This window comes from Urocitellus parryii, chromosome 4 (genome assembly GCF_045843805.1).
Source record: "Urocitellus parryii isolate mUroPar1 chromosome 4, mUroPar1.hap1, whole genome shotgun sequence".
NCBI lineage: Eukaryota > Metazoa > Chordata > Mammalia > Rodentia > Sciuridae > Urocitellus > Urocitellus parryii.
Window position 1 is genome coordinate 91386997 of NC_135534.1, and position 19239 is coordinate 91406235.

The 19239-nt window shown below is 30.7% G+C and overlaps 1 protein-coding gene across 2 annotated transcripts in view; it reads left to right on the top strand.

The window, feature by feature from the left end:
• Window positions 1–19239, top strand: part of Dync2h1 (dynein cytoplasmic 2 heavy chain 1) — a 334173-nt gene that overhangs the window by 38678 nt on the left and 276256 nt on the right. For both annotated transcript variants that reach the window (XM_026392460.2, XM_026392459.2), the window contains exons 20-33: window positions 48–175; window positions 2878–3027; window positions 4249–4454; window positions 5663–5818; window positions 5906–6020; window positions 6682–6852; window positions 8022–8404; window positions 9592–9724; window positions 9829–9946; window positions 11024–11136; window positions 12787–12906; window positions 14703–14853; window positions 17592–17797; window positions 18813–18995. In XM_026392460.2, coding sequence (XP_026248245.2) covers window positions 48–175; window positions 2878–3027; window positions 4249–4454; window positions 5663–5818; window positions 5906–6020; window positions 6682–6852; window positions 8022–8404; window positions 9592–9724; window positions 9829–9946; window positions 11024–11136; window positions 12787–12906; window positions 14703–14853; window positions 17592–17797; window positions 18813–18995 — 2333 coding nt within the window. The remainder of the gene's footprint in view (window positions 1–47; window positions 176–2877; window positions 3028–4248; window positions 4455–5662; window positions 5819–5905; window positions 6021–6681; window positions 6853–8021; window positions 8405–9591; window positions 9725–9828; window positions 9947–11023; window positions 11137–12786; window positions 12907–14702; window positions 14854–17591; window positions 17798–18812; window positions 18996–19239) is intronic.

The following is a 19239-nucleotide window of genomic DNA, read 5'->3' on the forward strand; positions in this document are numbered from 1 at the left end:
TTTGTGATAATAATACTGTGACTTATATTTCAATGTTACCTACTCAGCTCATTTACATAAAATTGATACATTTGTTACTGAGGCTATGGAAATCTTAACAGTTATGCCACAGTCTGTGGAAGAAATAGGGGATGCAAATTTACAGTACAGTAAGCTGCAGGAACAGAAGCCAGAGGTAAGAATTCCAAATTAAAGTTATTATTGTTTATCCTACTGGATATTTTTTAATTAGTTAGTTTTATGTGCTTTTTTAGAAATATGTAATCTTAGCATTATAAAAGGTTTATATATTTAATCAATCTTGTCTTGAAGATGATCAGACTTTTGATGCTGTTTTTATATAATAAAACAATAAAGATAAGGTTTATATTGTTTTCAGAAGCATTTGCAATCTGTTTTGTGATGGGACATAAGAATATTGTGTTTAAGGATATTATTGTGAATAAGGATATTATGTAAGAATAAATTTAAATAATTCATGCTTTTACCTTCAGAATTGTAATTTTAGGATGCTAAACTATGGAGGTAGGGCTGAATTATGAACACACACACACACACACACACACACACACGATGGAAGAGCTTTTAATTAAAGACATATGAAAAAGGGATAAAGATTCATAAAACCAGTATCCATAAGGCTAGAGCCCAGAATAAGGAAGCCAAAATTTTATGAACATATTATGGCTGATTTAAATTGTTTTTAGACCAGAAGAAGAAATAATTCAAGTCAGTACACAAACTTTTATGTGTCCCTGCTATGCAATAGACTTAAAGTCATATAGTGAATTTAATGGATTTGAATGAAAGTAATACACTGCCTGATATGGGGGCACATATGTGTAATTGCAGCTACTCAAGAGGCTGAGGCAGGAGGATTTCAAGTTTGAGGCCAGCCTTAGCAATTTAGTGAGACCCTGTTTCAAAATTAATAAAATAGAACAAAACCTAGAGATGTAGCTCAATGATAAAGCACTCCTGGGTTCAATCACTACTTCCACCTCATCAAATGTACGTATCTATTTGTGGAAGGAATTATAAACTTTTATGTAATAGGTTGAAAGATATAAAAGAAAATTTAAAGGTGAATAAAATAATGTATCTGTCTAGTAAAAAGAATTAAAGAAGAAATGATTATAAACTATGGCATTTAGAAAAAGCACAGAGTCATTCATTTATTTCTTTGACAGATACTTATAGATCATCTGATACATTCTAGGCATTGTGGTAGGAGTTGGAATGCAGCTCTGGATGTGTTCTATTCTCATGGAACATGTGTGTGTATGTGTATATAAGTGTGTTTATAAGAGGGAGCTTGTTTAGAGGAGCTACCGAAATGGTATGCTAAACAAGGGGCTGTTAGTTAGGGTGGTGCTTATCATAGGAAAGCTTTTCAGAGAGAGATCATTTGTGCTGAGACATAAAGATAAGGAGACAATCATTCTAAGATTTGGAGACAGATTATTATGAAAAAAAAAGGAATAGCAAGTACAAAGATCTTAAGGCAAAGATGGAGCTTGCTGTGGTCAAGAAAGATAGCTTTACAGATAGCTATAAACATTATCAAGAAAACATTCTAATCAAGGAAGCAAATGTTAATGAGTGAAATTGGTAAGGTAGATAAAGAGTATAGGACCAGAGTTGAGGCTTGAAAAATTTAGAGTTCAAACATAGGAAATAGCAGCAAAGTGATTGAGAATGAAGCAGGAGGAAAGATATGAAAGTAATATCAAAAAAGGTAAGAGGAAAAATAGTTTGCTGGGAATAGCAAGCTGTTAGATACATTATAAGAGGCAATAAGTGAAGTAGGAAGGAGCTTGGGAACTGGGCAGAATCAAGCTTGAGCCATGTCAGGGATTTTAGAACTATATTCTGAGAACACTGGGAAGTCATTGCTGAGCTTTAAGCAGCAAGATGGCATTGAATTCTGTTTTGATATGTCTCTCTGTTGGTAAGTTGATTTGTGGGGTACTGCTTGAGGCAGGTAAGCCAGAAAACTGTCATTATGTCTCTTTATAAGCTAACTTAAGTTCTGTTTACACATGAGCATTAAAAATCTTATTGCAGTTTTTTTTTTTTCCTTACTGAGAGAACAGCATGGGCTTCTTGGTCCATTGGCTTTTCTCTGCTTTTCAGGTGAAACTGATCCTGCCCTGGGGTCATTGAGATATATTTGAATTTCTGTTGTTGTCTGTTTTATAATATAGGCACAATGAATATGTAGAAGTCTTTCAGTGGATTAACTACTTTGTTGAATAGTAAAATATCAAATATGAATTATAGGACACATTGTCTTACAGTGTTTCAAAAGACTTAGAAGCAATTCAAGCAGTTTAGTACATAATGACCAGACTATTTAAGAAACTGTTTATCATATACAACTTATCATATACAACTGCTTTTCAGTTGAAAACTCCAGATGTAGGAGCTTGATTTTGATTTCACTTCTTTAGTTTTTCATTTCTTAAATGCCTTTTTTCATAGCTTTTTCTTCTGTATGAAGTAGAATAATTTAACTAATCTATGCTTTTTGGATAATCAGTAATATTAGGACTTTTAGAGGACTCTTTAGCATTTTCTTATGGATAGAAATTTTACTATGAGAAATTTACTTTGAACGGCTATAATTATTGTCTTTATGGATTTATGGTTTCACTAAATCTCATATTACTACTTTTAAACTACTGAAGTTAAAAGTGCCTTAGTTGAGCTTGTATATAATAATAATTAAGCATTCCAAAGTTTATATCTAGGAATTTAACAAATTGTTTAAAAACAAATCTTGGTTTTTAAAAAAGCAAATCATGAAATAAAATAAATGAAATCTTAAGAGATTTGATGAAATACTTTGTCACATGTTTTTCTTTTAACCTTTAGATTTTGCCCTTATTTCAAGAAGCTGAAGGTAAAAACAGACTTTTACGAACTGTGGCAGGTGGAGGTTTAGAAACAATTAGTAATCTGAAAGCTAAGTGGGATAAATTTGAGTTAATGATGGAAAGTCACCAACTTATGATTAAAGATCAGGTAAGAACCTATTAATTATTTTTTTAAAATGGAAACAATTCATTCTCACATTTTTTGCTTATATTTATTCCATTATAGCCCATATTTATAAGAATTTAATGTTGATGTTTAAACTGACCTTTGTCAGTATTTAAAAGTAAAATAATACATATTTTATGTAAATGATGTATCACATGGTTTGTCTTCTTTTCTTACCATGCCAAGAAGAAAATAGTCCCTTTGAAACATAATCTTATTTCCAGTCTTGAATGAGTTTAGTGTTTGCCTGATGTATATACCTTAAATTGATTGTTTTTTTCTTAATTACTAAATTTATGAAGATATCAGTTTGACTATTCTAATGAAGACTCAAACAATTACAGCTTAAGTTTCTTTCTCAAGTTAAATTTCAAGCTGAAATGATGCCTCTGTCTATGACTTTGTCTGGGGCCCACTTAATTACCTAGTAAGGTATAAAGAAGAGGGAAAGAGAAATGCGTACCCTCTGTCTTTTTTTGTGTGTGTGTGCATTTTCTTTTTTTTTTAAATTTATTTTATTTTATTTTATTTTATTTTTATTGTTGGTCGTTCAAAACATTACATCTAACTTGAAATATCATATTTCACAGTTTGATTCAAAAGGGTTATGAACTCCCATTTTACCCCGTATACAGATTGCTGAATCACATCAGTTACATCAATTACATTTCCATTGATTTACATATTGCCATTCTAGTGTCTGATGAGTTCTGCTCTCTATCCTAATCTGGAGATTGTACACATCTGTAGCATTCATATGCTATATACTAGAATTTAGTCTGATGGCTCTTTGCTGCATGGAAAACTGCAAAAGCCTTCCTTTTAAGCCAGTATATACTCAGAACCACCAGTCTTTGAACATTTTTTTTTATTACATCATTTTTATTGATAGTTGTAGTCGGTGCTGTTAGTCATAAAAATGATTTAATGATGATAGTTGAAGGTTATCTCTTTGTTATCATAAATATATTATAATTTTATATCATTGGAATTATTTTATTACATGTTATTATAAATATATATTCCAATTTTATGTCATTAGAATTATTTATTACACTTGAAGTCAATAATTGAGATTAAAACAATGCTTTGGAAAGTTAGTGTTCATATATTATCACTTCAAAACAGAAAATATTAGAAATAAAGATGTGAAAATAGAAATTTTGCTCTGCATTAAATTATTTAAACCTTGTTGGCTTACAGATTGAAGTGATGAAAGGAAATGTGAAATCACGTCTACAAATCTATTATCAAGAACTGGAAAAATTTAAAGCTCGTTGGGACCAATTGAAACCTGGTGATGATATTATTGAAACTGGCCAACAAAATACCCTTGAAAAAAGTGCAAAGTCAATAAAAGAGAAAAAAATTGAATTTGATGATCTTGAAATCATAAGAAAAAAATTGGTGTATGTTTTTTCTTTATAACCGATTAGTTTGAAAAACGAATTTTACATTTATATGTTAAGCTAACAGTTTTATTATATCTGCTGTCTTAATGCCTTTCCTGATAGTTCTTTTAACAACTACAAATAATACGTGTTCACATACTGCTTTCTTAGGAGTTATGTTATGTAAAGCTAGTAAAATAAAGCAAATTTCAAGAAAGTAGAAGATTAAATTTATTTATTAGTTAAATTAAAGGATTGTGATATTTTTCAGATCTCATCCTACTTAAAAATGTAATCATAGGGCTCAGTGGAAGAGCACTTGCTAGCATGTTTGAGGCACTGGGTTCGATTCTCAGCACCACATATATCTAAATAAAATAAAGGTCCATCAACAACTAAAGAAAATTAAAAAAAAATGGGATCAATGTGGAATGGAGGGAAGGAAGGGGGAATAGAAAAAGAAAGACAGTGAAATATTTTTGAAATATCTGACATTATTTTCCATGTACATATATGAAAACAACACAGTGAATCCCACCATCATGTACATTCACGAGAATGGGATTCTAACTAGAATAAGTTATATTCCATGCTTGTGTAATTATATAAAAATGGGTTCTACTGTCATGTATATTAAAAAAAACCAATAATAAAAAAATGGAATATACAAAATTGTTTGAAAAATAGTTTGAATTTGAAAAAAATTAATCTAGCAGAATAAATAATAAAAATAAGACTTCAAAGAAAAAGCTGTATTAATTTGAATATTGTTTTATTTAGATAAAAGTATCCATAAAATAATTGTTTTCTTAGGTGAATGGAATTTTTATACCATTCTTATTAAGAGGCATTATACCTATTAGATGAAGAGTATCTTATAGTCAATTGAAAAGACTATTTTCAGACTAATTGATAGATTTATAAAATCATGAACATTTATATATATTATATATGATATATATTATATACTAAAAAATCTCCTTAAATATACTACCAACTCTATGCTGACATTTTTGAAAAAAGTGACCATTATGTAAGTAAAATTTTCATGTACTGTAGGAATCTTCCACTGTCTGTCTCAACTAAAAGGCATACATGTTCACCCCCCACCGCCCCGCCACACACACACACGTTTTCTTCCTCTTACATACACAGAATTTATTTGAATAATGGCATTTTATAAATTTTCTTTTTTTAATTTAATATTTCAATATTTGTTTCTATAGTGATGATTGCCATCATTTTGGACTGGACGAGCCTAACTTCTCTATGGCAAATAGCATCGCTAAAGACATTGAAAGCTATGCACAGATTTGGACCCTTTATGAAGAATTTCAGCAAGGATTTAAGGAAATGGCCAATGAAGATTGGATTACTTTCCGGTTTGATTAAAAAACAATATTTAGATTTCTATAATTTAGTTTGTTTTGGGGATATGAACCCTAATATGTGTTTTTGTTATTTTGCAGGACTAAGACATATCTATTTGAGGAATTTTTGATGAATTGGCATGACAGATTAAGGAAAATTGAAGAACATTCGGTTATGACAGTCAAGTTACAATCAGAAGTTGACAAATATAAAGTGGGATTGTTTTACTTCTGATAATTAAAAATGATGTTTGAAACTTTAATTTATCTTTTTACTATTTGGTGACTGAACCATAATTTTAATTTATATATTTTTCAATTCATTTACTCTATTACATAAACAAATAAGAAATATAGAGTAAACTGTTATAAATATTTCTGCTACCAATTGGAAAGAAGTTTTAATTAGGAAATTCATTGTTAAGGTTAAAGAGTATTTAATCATATTACTACAATACATGTCATATCTTCAAATGAAAATAGAAATAATCTATGCTTTAAAATATGTTAAACTACAAAGGAAATTTGCATGTATTTTCAACAATGTTTAATAAAAAGTTTTATATACTTCTGTTTAAAAACATGATTTTAAGATTGTTAAATAAGATAATAGAGTAATTAAAAATTAAAAAAAAATTTTCGTTGTAGATGGACACAATACCTTTATTTGATTAATTAATTAATTTTATTTTTATGTGGTGCTGAGGATTGAACCCAGTGCTTCACATGTGTTAGGCGAGCACTCTATCACTGAGCCATATAGCCCAGTAATTAAAAATTTTGAGGGCTAAAAATCATGAAAGTAAATAATTTGTATTTTGCAAATATACACATATGTGTGTAAATATGCCTTTTTCTTCTCTTTTTCTCCACAGACTTCTATTCCTATCTTGAAATATGTGAGAGGGGAGCATCTTTCTCCAGATCACTGGCTTGACCTTTTTCGTCTACTTGGCCTTCCTAGGGGGACTAGCTTAGAGAAATTACTGTTTGGTGATTTGCTTAGAGTAACTGATACAATTGTAGCCAAAGCTTCAGAACTTAAAGTAAGATAATTTTCTAAATATCCCATTAATTTGATCTTTTTTAATATACAATTTTGCAAGTGAGATTTTTTTATTCCCTTAAAAATAGTAACAATGTACCATTATTCTATTATTCTTTCATTAGCAATACCTCTGAACCCATATATCACTATGTATAGTATTATAGAAACAATAATATAAACCCCTTCTTAGAGAAAACATATGAAATACAAAAAAAAATTTCCTTATGAAGGAAGTCAGTTTTAATCTATGTAAATTATCTTACATAGAATGAATTTCAAATAATGTACTATGCTACAAATTGAAAGATAGGATACAAAAATCAAAAACCAGTTTAATAATTAGATTCAGAAAAGGTCTCAGGTGAAAATAAAACTGTGACAATTCTGTCTTGAGTAGCAGAGTTTCTATGTTGTGTTCTGGCCATTCATTGTGAAAATACATAAGACTTAGATGCATTTTGTTTTATTTTCTATCCAAAATGTCAACCTTTATGTTTGTCAATAATTCTGGAGCATGTTTGATAATCACAGAAAGCTATAAAATATGATTTTTGTTTTAGGATATAATTCTAGTTGATTGTTAATTATGTTACATGAATCAGAAATCACAATTAAGATTATAATAACATTTTTGTAGTTCCATTCTTCCAAAACTTGGCTTTTTGGTCTGCAGAACTTTAAATAAGCCAGATTAGTTTTGTTTCTGTTTTTCTTTTATAGAAATGAGAAAAAAAACATAGGCTAAAGTTTGTATATACTTTGATCACATAATCATGAATGCTAAATATCTGATATACTTTGAGGCAACAGCCAGTTATTTTCCTAAATTACTTGTAAAATATATCCACTTATTTTTTTTGCCTTATTATGAACATGCGGATAAAATATATTTTGCTTAAGGTATGTTCTTATCCAGATTCAGTGGTGCATACCTGTAATCCCAGCTACTTGGGACACTGAGGCAGGAGGATCCTAAGTTTGAGGCCAGCCTTAGCAACTTAGACCCTGTCTTAAAACAAAATTTAATGAAAGAGGAGCTGAATTTAGCTGAGAGGTAGAATGCTCCTGGGTTCAATCCCAGTAGTGCCAAAAGAGTATATTTGTTATAATTTACTTATAAGGGAATTAATTTTGAAATAATAAACATGGATATTTTGTGTTAAATAGGATTTAAATAGTCGGGCACAAGGTGAAGTTACCATCAGAGAAGCTTTACGTGAACTTGATCTTTGGGGAGTTGGAGCAGTGTTTACATTGATTGATTATGAAGACAGCCAAAATCGAACTATCAAGCTAATTAAAGACTGGAAAGATATAGTCAATCAGGTTGGAGATAACAGATGCCTTCTTCAGTCTTTAAAAGATTCTCCATATTATAAAGGATTTGAAGATAAAGTGTCAATTTGGGAAAGAAAACTTTCGGAGTTAGATGAATACCTACAGAATTTAAATCATATTCAAAGAAAATGGGTGTACTTGGAACCCATTTTTGGTCGTGGAGCATTGCCAAAAGAACAGACACGCTTCAATAGAGTTGATGAAGATTTTAGGTTGGTATCACTATATAAGACTTAGACATATATGGCAGTATTTTATTCATATTGTACTTAATACAGTACATTATTGGTGTCCTTTGTGTTCAATCAATTTCTCTGGTGGATCATTTTCTCTAGTGGATCATTCTGAAAAGCAGTTTTCATTCTTTCAGGCATTTACTTTTTTAACCTTTTTTGATAAGGTCTTTATTGATCTACTCAATATATGTACTTCCTAAAGTCACCAGTTTCCTTCTTCAACAACAACAACAGCAGCAACTACCACCACAACCCAGGGCCTCATGCATACTAATCATGTACTCAACTACTGAGCTACCTTCTTGGCCCCTACATAATGGATATCTTGATATGTCTTGTTCCTTCCACTTCCAAATTCATTAAGTTATCAAATTTGATTGATTTTAACCTACTTAGTGTATTTTGAACTGAATACCTTTTATACCTCTACTGGTTCAATTCTGTTCTAAAATACTTTCTTACATAGATTCTACATTAACCTTCTGACTTTTCTTTTCTACTATGTTTTTCACACAATAACCAGTCATCATTTAAAAATGCACTTTCATCACTTCTTTTAATCCTGTATGTGAAACTTTCATTTTACTTGTAAAATACATCGACTTAATTTAAAATGACTTTCTATTGCTCTAAGAATAAAACATGATCTGTTCCTTGTCTATGTTTCTAGACATTTTTTTGTGCTGCTTTCCTTTTATTTTTGTGAGTCTAGGCTGTAGTTTCTCAGACATATATAGCTCTTTCCCTGTATCTTTGCCAGAAACTGTTGTCCTCCGACTTCTCTTCTTATTCATTATTTGTATCACAATTTAAATTAATTATCAAAGAAGTCTTAAGTTATGGATTGTCCTAATAGTTACTTTAATAATACATTGTACCTTTTCTTTTTAGCATTTATTATAAATTTATTTAAATATTTTGAGAAATTATTTAATGTTCTTCTCTGTCCTTGGAACCTTAGCTCTGTGAGATGGGATTTAATAAGTGTTTAATGAATTAATTAAATAAAATTTGTAGTAGGGAAGGATAAAAATTGTGAAATATTATTAATTTCAGCATGATTTATTAAAAGCATAATAATATATTGCTGTTAAGTTTCTTACAGTTTACTTGAAGCAGATAAAAATGTTAATTCACATGTGACAGTAATTTTTCTTTTATAGATCAATAATGACTGACATCAAGAAAGACAATAGAGTCACAACATTAACTGCTCATGCGGGAATCAGAAATACTCTACTTACAGTACTTGATCAACTTCAAAGATGTCAGAAATCATTAAATGAATTTTTAGAGGCATGTTTTTTTTTTAAACAGTCTATATATACTAAACTGTAAAGTCCTTAATATCTTAATTATTTGAAAAGAATGAAAGCTATTTTTCTTTTTCTTTTTACTAGGAAAAACGCTCAGCATTCCCCAGATTTTATTTTATTGGTGATGATGACTTATTAGAAATACTGGGCCAGTCTACTAACCCAGCAGTGATTCAGTCTCACCTTAAGAAGCTGTTTGCTGGTAGGTTGCAACATTTATTCTATAAATATTCAGGTATTTGCCAGACTGAGCTATACCTCAACCCTATCAAATGTACTCTTATACATTTACTTGTATGTGGCTTCTTTTGCTTAGTGATGTTTTTGCCATACTTACAGGTATATTTCATTCTTTTTTTTTAATTGCTGAAAAGTATTCCAATGTCTGACTATATCAGAATTTATCCATTTATCTGTTGAAGAATTTATTCATTCATCTGTTGGATGTATGGGTTATATCCCATTTTTGGCTAACATGAATAAAGTTTTTTTGAACATTCATATAAATATTTGTGTGGACATATGTCTTTCTTTTTATTGGGTACATACTTAGATATAGTGAGTATATGTTTAACTTTATAAGACACTGGCAAGTCTTTTTCCAAGGGCATTACATTTCATTTTCCTACTAAGAATGTTTGAGAGTTATGATGGTTCTTATTGATTTGCATGCATTAATTGATTAATTTGCTTAAAAATTCTTTCTGAAAAATGGTGAGAATTAATAAACAAACAAATATACAGATATATAAATAAATAGTAAGTCTATTAGCAAATTATGTCATGTATAGGTAGATGTTAATAAGAAATACTTTATGTTGTATTTTTGTAAGTTTTTGGTACCTAGAATTGAACCTAGGACTGCTTAATCCTTGAGCCACATCCCTAGCCAGTTTTTATATTTTATTTTGAGATAGGGTCTTGCTAAGTTGCTTAGGGCCTTGATAAGTGCTGAGGCTAGCTTTGAACTTGTGATCTTCCTGTGTTACTGGGATTGTAGGCGTTTGCTACTGTGCTAGCTCTCAAGAAATATTTTAGATTAGTGATAAGACTATCCATCCAGAGAGAGTGATTTTTTCTTCAATAAGACATTTAAATACTGATACTACTATATACATTATAATTCTATTAATTATATTATTATAATTATATGAGATATATATGCAATATGCATTATATGAGATATATGTGTATATTTCATATTATATACACATGTATATCATGTCTAATAATCATTCTTTAATCCTTTCACATTTAAATTGTTGCTTTTATATAACAGGTATTAACAGTGTATGCTTTGATGAGGAATCAAAATATATAATTGCAATGAAATCTTTAGAGGGAGAAATTGTGCCATTTAAAAATAAAGTTCTTCTATCAAATAATGTAGAGGTAAGCAATTCTTTTTTAATACGAAAATAAAAATGATTAACCATACAAAATTGATTTTAAAAATAATTTTAGTCAATTTGTAGGATAAGAGTTGGTTCATTTGTGTCTTTAGAACATTAATCTCATATCTTCAAAAATGTTAGGTTTAGAATGTTTGACATTTAAATATATGGGTCTTTAGTCTTTAAAAGGCAACATGTAATCATGAAAAGAACTTTGATATTGAAGTAAAAAAGACTTGAATATTTGTCTTAGCTCCATAATTTTTTAAATGTGTGACTTAAGAGCATTTTTCTTATCAGTAAAATGATAATCTTAATATCTGTTTAAAGATTTTCCTTTGAATATTAAATGAAATAATTGGCTTTAAGTACACTGTATAGTGCTTGGAATGTCAATGAGTCCTAGTTCTCTTTATTCTTTAAAATATGAGCACTATACAGTCATTTAGATGAACAAGTAAACTTGAAACAAGTGCATTTATAGAATTATTGATTAACTAGTTCTCAAAGACTAGAAGCCAACTGATCAAAGTCCTGTTTTAGGCATATAGGGGTTGTCTATCATGATGTAAATTCTGTAAGACCTAAAAAAATGTCTATTCTTGGTGAGGTGTCAACATTTTATTAGATGTTGAGGATATAAATCAGGTTTCTGAAAGCACTGAAAATTTTCTAAGTAGCTCCCATGTTTGGTTAAGAACTTTCTGGTTCTTTCCTTTCTTAAGTTTTGTTGGCACAACAGAGAGAGGAAGAGCTTAAGCTTTAGTAACTGGGCTAGAACAGTCACACCCGTAAAGGAAGAGCTAAAACTCTGGAAGCCCTGTGATTAACAGAGCAGGTGTTTTCTGTTGCCTTATACTGAGGAACAGGTTCTCACTCTTTAGCGTCAGTGGCTTTTGGGATGGGCAAAGGTTCATGCTGTTTTTAATATTGGTGAATGTTTTTCAGACAATTAAAAATCTAGAAGTTAGCGGTTAGTTAAGTAAATAATGATGAAAAGTTAAGATTGTTGTTATTGCCTTTATATTTCATCACAAATAATATACTTTTAAATAGTGACTCATAGTCATTGTTATTTTTACCAATTGTCATTATTATTTCAGTTACATTTTATTATTTTATCTATAATCAAGTGAATAGGTACATATATTATTTTGACTTTAAAACAAAATCAGTTTTGTTTAATGAGGCAGCCTAATCTCCTTTAAATATAGTTCATTCTGATGAAGCAATCTCTTCCTGTGGATGCAACTTTGGGAAGATAAGATCATCAGAATAGTGTGAGCCAGGAAACTTAGCTAGTCATTTTGACTATGATTTCTTGGCTCAGGTATCTAGCTTGATTTGTCATAATGATGAAATGAATGGGCTACTTTTAAATGTTCATACTATATTGGTTTTTATAGATATTTAATCATGATAGTCATAGCTAATCAGAAATAAGAATTTTCATATTCATCATCATCTCAAAAGGTCGAAAAATTTTCTTCAAATTACTTAAACCATTTATTAATAAAATAAAGAATTTTACACATTTTGGTGGTGTAAAGAATCAAAAAGAAATGAGAATTTCCCCTTTTAAAATAAAAGAATAAGTATAGTCAGTAGACTGAATATTTGTTTTATGGCTTATATATTTTATTTTCAGGCTTGGTTGAGTGATTTAGCCTTGGAAATGAAGCAAACTTTGAAACAGTTGTTGAAGGAATGTGTTACTACTGGGCAAAGTTCACAAGGTACAATTGATCCATCTCTGTTTCCTTCACAGGTAAGGGGGCTTATATCTGGAACATAGGTAGGCACCTATGTTTTATGGAAAGATCTCTTTAATGGTTAACATGGACAAATTCCTTAACTTCTATGTCTGTGTCTTCATCTGTAAAACATGAAGGATGAATGTTATAATAGTGAAGCTATCTTCTAACTCCATTAGTTTTCTATAATTTGGATAAATTCAAACAGAAGTCACTCTGATGTCTAGATATGTCAGGCTAGTGGTAAATAGAATGGGGAGGAGGGAATCAAGTATGTAATAACTTCCTGGTTCCAGATGATTATTCTATTATTGGTGGAGAGGCACAAGATTTATAATACTGCCACTTATACCCCTCTACCCCTCTCATGGGATCATCTTAAGGGGTTGGAAGCTGGCAAGAATTTATCAGGGTGTTAATATAGCTTGAAATATAATCACAACACTGAACTGGAGTATTGGCATGGAATCTGAGAGCTAGATTACATGATGGGTTATGGAAATTGCTTCAGATCAGTGTTAATAGGCATCTTATTTCTGAAACTCTTACAAAACTTGTTTCAAGCTTTACCAAATTGTAGCATTAGTAAGACTTGTGTTAAACATCTTGCCTTTTTCAGGATTTGAGCCAGACTAGTGCTATAGGTGTAGGTCATTAGGAACTTCAGTTATTAGACACTATGAAAGGTAGGTAAGCACTGAGATTTCTGTGAGTTCTCACCAGAAAATCTATCCAATGACTCAGTTACTAGCTTCTCAGATTAATAGATTTAATAGTCATTGGAGCAGTTTTTTATGTCGGTTCTTTTAAAACTATGAGAAGTTCAATGGGAAGCATGGAACATTTTAGATTCTGAATCATTTTTTCATGTCTTTTCCATCATTTTAAGACAAGTGCTTTAAAAAGTACCTAGAAAATACTAAAAGTAATTGTCAATGAACAATTAGTGCCATTGCTCTATTATTTCCGGTAATGCTTTCTCATACTCTGTCAATAGGGCAGGATTTAAATTGACTTAGCATAAAATATAATATATTTTGACTTAGACAAAATAGAAAAAATCCTGAAAAACAAGCATTGGGTTAGGGAAATGGTAATTATTTTAGGAGATATATTGGAAGACAGGCTAAAAAATGTTGCAGACTTTTAAGCCTGAAAATTACCTCTAGGCACTTGAGCAGTGAGGTAGAAATGAATTTTTAAAAATGTAAATCGTTCATTATCTGTCACAATGAAGAGCTCTATTTTTTCCCCAAATTTTGTTTATTGGTGCCTTATATTGTACACACTAGATATTCACACACGCACACAATATTACAATATAATTTGGCTACAGTGACTACCCTGCACTTCCCCCCCTCTCTACTTTTCCTACTCCTTGTTCCCTTTCCTCTGTTCTACTGATCTTCCTTTGATTTTTCATGAGATGCCTCTCCTCACCCCACCTTTTTCCTTTGTAGCTTCCACATATGAGAGAAAATATACAATTCTTGACCTTCTGGGTTTGACTTTTTTTGCTTAACATAACAGTCTCATGTTCCATCCATTTTCTTGCAAATGATATAATTTCATTTTTCTTTATGGCTAAATAAAACTCCATTGTGTATATATACCACATTTTCTTTATCCATTCATAATAGGCTTGGCTGCATCACACAATGCTCTGTTAATATTTGAGGTGCCAATGTGACATTCAGATAGAGCTATATGATATACAGTTGGTAATTTGAAAAATGGTGTCATTCCTAAATTATAAAATTTTTCTAAGTAAATTCACCTTTTAAAAATATTTTTTCTTTTTATTCAACAGATATTATGCTTGGCAGAGCAGATTAAGTTCACTGAAGATATAGAAAATGCTATCAAAGACCACACTCTTCATCAAATTGAGACACAACTGGTGAATAAATTAGAGCATTATACCAACATTGATACAAGTTCTGAGGATCCAGGGAATACTGGTATGGGAAAAATGTTTCCTTTTCTGCCTGCTTTTGGGCTATCTGGATTTTTTTTTTTTTAAACAGATTTTTAATTTTCTCTTTACTCATTGTGTTTTTGATTGTGCATCTATTCATTCATCTATCCATTTTGGTTTCTACTCTATGAAGTATATGTGTACTTAATTTTTTATATTGTACTTAATATCAATAATGTACTACTTTAAATGGAATGTAGAAACTTTACCCTACATGGATTTATCTCCTATTTTTATGTTGTAGTTGTCTTAATATTACATGTACATACACTGAAAACTCCACGAGATTGCCTTTTAATTTTAGCTTTTAACACTCAAGCATATTTTAAGATTTAGGAGGAAAAGAGTAATTTACTTTATGTACCTAGATGTTCACCATTTCAGATGCTCTTCCTTCATTCCTGCTATTCAAGGTTTCCTTCAGCATCATTTTCCTTCTGTCTAAACAACTTCTCTTCCTTTAATGTTTCTTTTAGACTGGGTTTTCTGGGTGTGAATTCACATAGATTTCCTTCATCTGAGAATGTCTTTTTTCACCTTTATTCATATAGTTTTATTTAACTGGTTATTGTGGATGGATTGTTCTTTATTTTCAGCGTTTTAAACTGTTATTCTGCAGTGAGGTGCTGGTACAGGCCTCTAATCCTAAGGACTGGGGGGTCTGAGGAAGGAGGAGCACAAGTTCAAGGCCAGTCTCAGTAACTTAGCAAGACCTTCAGCAATTTAGTGAGACCTTGTCTCAAAATGAAAAATAAAATAAAACAAAGTAAAAAGGCTGGGAATATACCTCAGTGGTAAAGTGCCCTTGGGTTCATTACCCAGCACCAAAAAAAAAAAAAAAAGGAAAAAAATGTTCCATTTTCTTCTGACCTTCATGTTTTCTGATGAGGAATCTACAAATATATTTCAATTATTATTCTATAGATAAGGTGTTATTTTTTTTTTCTGATATCATTCAAGACAATCTTTTTCTTTTTTCTTTTTTTCTTTTTTTTTTGTGGTGCTGGAGATTGAACTGTGCTAGGCAAGCGCTTTTACCACTGAGCCATATCCCCAGTCTGACAGTCTTTTTCTTTAGTTTTCAGTTATTTGATTATGATATGTCTGGACATATTTGCTTTTCATTTATCCTATCTGGGGTTCTCTGAACTTGAATCTGTAGGTTTGTGTTTTTAACAAAAAATTTGAAAAGCCTTCAGCTATTATTACATCAAAGAATATATTTTTTATCATATACTTTTTTTATCTGTCTGAATTTATTATGGCATCAATATTAGACCTTATGGTATTGTTCCACAGGTCTTAGAGGCTTTGTTTTTCATTTGTTTCAAGATGTTTACTTCTTTATTTTTGAATGTTTAGTTATTTACTTCTTAGAGCAATTTTATAATAGTGGTTTAAAAGTCTTTTACAGATTATTCCAATATCTGTGTCATCTCAGTACTGGTGCCTGTTAATTATCCTTTCTTATATAGATTCAGGTTTTCTTGATTTTTTGCATGTTGAATAATTTTGAATTATATCATGGACATTTTGATATATTTTTATGAGAGAACATAAGAGACTTTTTTTGTTTTTTTAGCAACTGACCCTATTGGGTTCAGGTGGCAAGTTCTGTGGGTTATATTTCAAATGTCAGTTTCCATTTTTATATCTTTGTAATACTATTTGAATACGTACTACATGTGTGCCATATAGTGGCCAGTTCTTTAAGTCTTTGGTTTATTATTATAATGTGTTTTATTCATGAACAATTTGGAACTGATAAACAAGTTTATGGGATAATTTTTTCAATCTTTTCCATGATCTTCCTGGTATTTTCTGGTTCTCTTCTGTTTCCCTTATGGTCCTTTGGCCAGAAAGTTGGGGTTTTATGGAGCTTATTGTCTTGCATACTTTTTTTTAAAATTCTTTTTTTTAATATTTATTTTTTAGTTGAACACAATATCTTTATTTATTTATTTTTATGTGGTGCTGCAGATCGAACCCAGGGCCTCACACATGCTAGTTGAGTGCTCTACCACTGAGCCACAACCCCAGCCCATCTTGCATACTTTTTGTGACGGTGTTCATATACTGATTCAGTTGATGGGAGAACAGAAAGAAAAAGCAATTAGGATTTGCTTTACTATCTTGGGATCATGGTTCCTCTGATTTTTAAAACTTCTCTCAGAGTTTTAGATATTTCTGGGTCCCAGTTGTCAGGCTGTAGATACCAGGACACCTTTCCTTCTTCTCAAACCTGAGCTAGAGGCCTCCTCCTGGAGCTGTCTTTTATACCAGTCTGAATTTCTGACTACATTGGGTACAGGACTAGGAATAACAAAGGATTAAAAAAAAAAAAGGCAAATTTGCCACTGGTTTGGTGGTATTTCTCATTTTGGTCTGCTTCCTCAGTTTGCCTGCTACTCTTCACCTTTTTGAGTGCTAAATAGGAGTTTAATGCATATTGTACAGGTTTCTTATCTATATTTAGATGAAAAACAAAGTCAAGTATGCTTGCTCCCTTTTGTAGGGAATCAGGACTTCTTATTGAATTTTTATGCATAAGGCAAATTTATTATTTCTTGGCAACATTTTTTTTGGCTTGCAAAAACAGTTTGATTCGTATATCTTATAAAATTACCACTTAAATTCATTCAGAAATCATCTGTATACATAATCATAAAGTACATAAGTCACAGGCTAAGATATTTTTCTATTATATTTATTTGTGTTCAGAATCAGGCATTCTGGAACTGAAACTTAAAGCCCTAATTCTTGACATTATTCATAATATTGATGTGGTGAAGCAATTAAACCAGGTACAAGTTCATACAACTGAAGACTGGGCTTGGAAGAAACAAGTTAGATTCTATATGAAAAGTGATCACACATGTTATGTTCAAATGGTGGATTCTGAACTTCAGTATACTTATGAGTATCAGGTATGACTTCTGGCAGAAATGTTTTAGTTTTCTAGTTAGAAATTATTTAAAGGAAGTTTGCTATTAGAAGAAAGTAAGGTTTTTTATTCATTAGTAACTTTTCAGGTTTTTTTTTTTTTGTGTGTGTGTTGGGCCTTAAACCCTGGATTTCACACATGCTTGGAAGTGCTCTACCAATGAGCTGCATCTCCAGCCTGATAGTATTTTTGTATTATTTTCTTTCTTTTTCATCAGAATTTTAATAAGTTTTATGTAAAAACCAAATTATTCTATTTGTAATAAAACTGTAATATTGTCAGTGTTTTACTAAATTCTCTAAAATATACTTTTTATTGAGTGACATTTATATAGAATTTGAAATATATCATTAAGGAGCTTTGGTAGCTGGGATTGTGGGGCTGGGATGGTGGTTCAGCAGTAGAGCGCTCTCCTAGCACATGCAAGGCCCTGGGTTTGATCATTAGCACCATATAAAAGTAAGTAAATAAAATAAAGATATTATGTTCAACTACAACTAAATAAAAAGAGCATTGGATATAGTCAGCGTCAATAGAAGGTATTAGTTTGTGCTCCTTTATACAATGCCAAAATTAGTGCCATTGTAAACATGCCAGAATTTTTACTAAATGTTTTCAGTTTCTAAGGTAACACAATTTTTAAACAAAAAACCTAGTTCACATTTATTTTAAGAAAAATCCAGCTGTATTCCTTCTGCCCTTTTTCTATCATAATGAATAACTCATCAGAATATATTCAACACATTTTTTAATAAGTGTATGCCTCTTTCAAAAAGGAAATGTATGTTGAGACCCAAATGTATGTTGAACAGCTAGCATTATAATCTATTTCTCTACAGTTTAGTAGAAATTTTGGGAATTATTTGATATCTTCAAATTATTAGTTTCATAAGCAATTTTAAAAAATTAATAATATACTTCAAAATCTCCCAAGTAGTAAATATTTATAAATGTTGACTAGAACACCAATATTTCAACATTGTGTTTCTCTTTTATAGGGTAATGCTCCCAAGCTGGTTTATACTCCATTGACAGATAAGTGCTACCTAACACTCACACAAGCCATGAAGATGGGACTTGGAGGAAATCCTTATGGACCAGCTGGAACTGGAAAAACTGAATCAGTAAAGGCTTTAGGTGGACTTCTTGGAAGACAAGTTTTAGTTTTTAATTGTGATGAGGTAGAATAAATAATTATTAAACTATGTAATATGTTAAACATGTTTGGATTAGTTGTCATGTACTTATATATTTAATACTCTATTTTAAATTACATATAGACAGAATGTTTTAATTGAAAAGTAAAATAGAGAGAGGTTGCCCATAGTATTGTCCCAAAACTTTACCATGGAAAGTTATTGTGAAGAAGTAATTTTTAACACAGAACAAATGTCACATTGTAGAAAATGAATTCTAGTAAGGAGA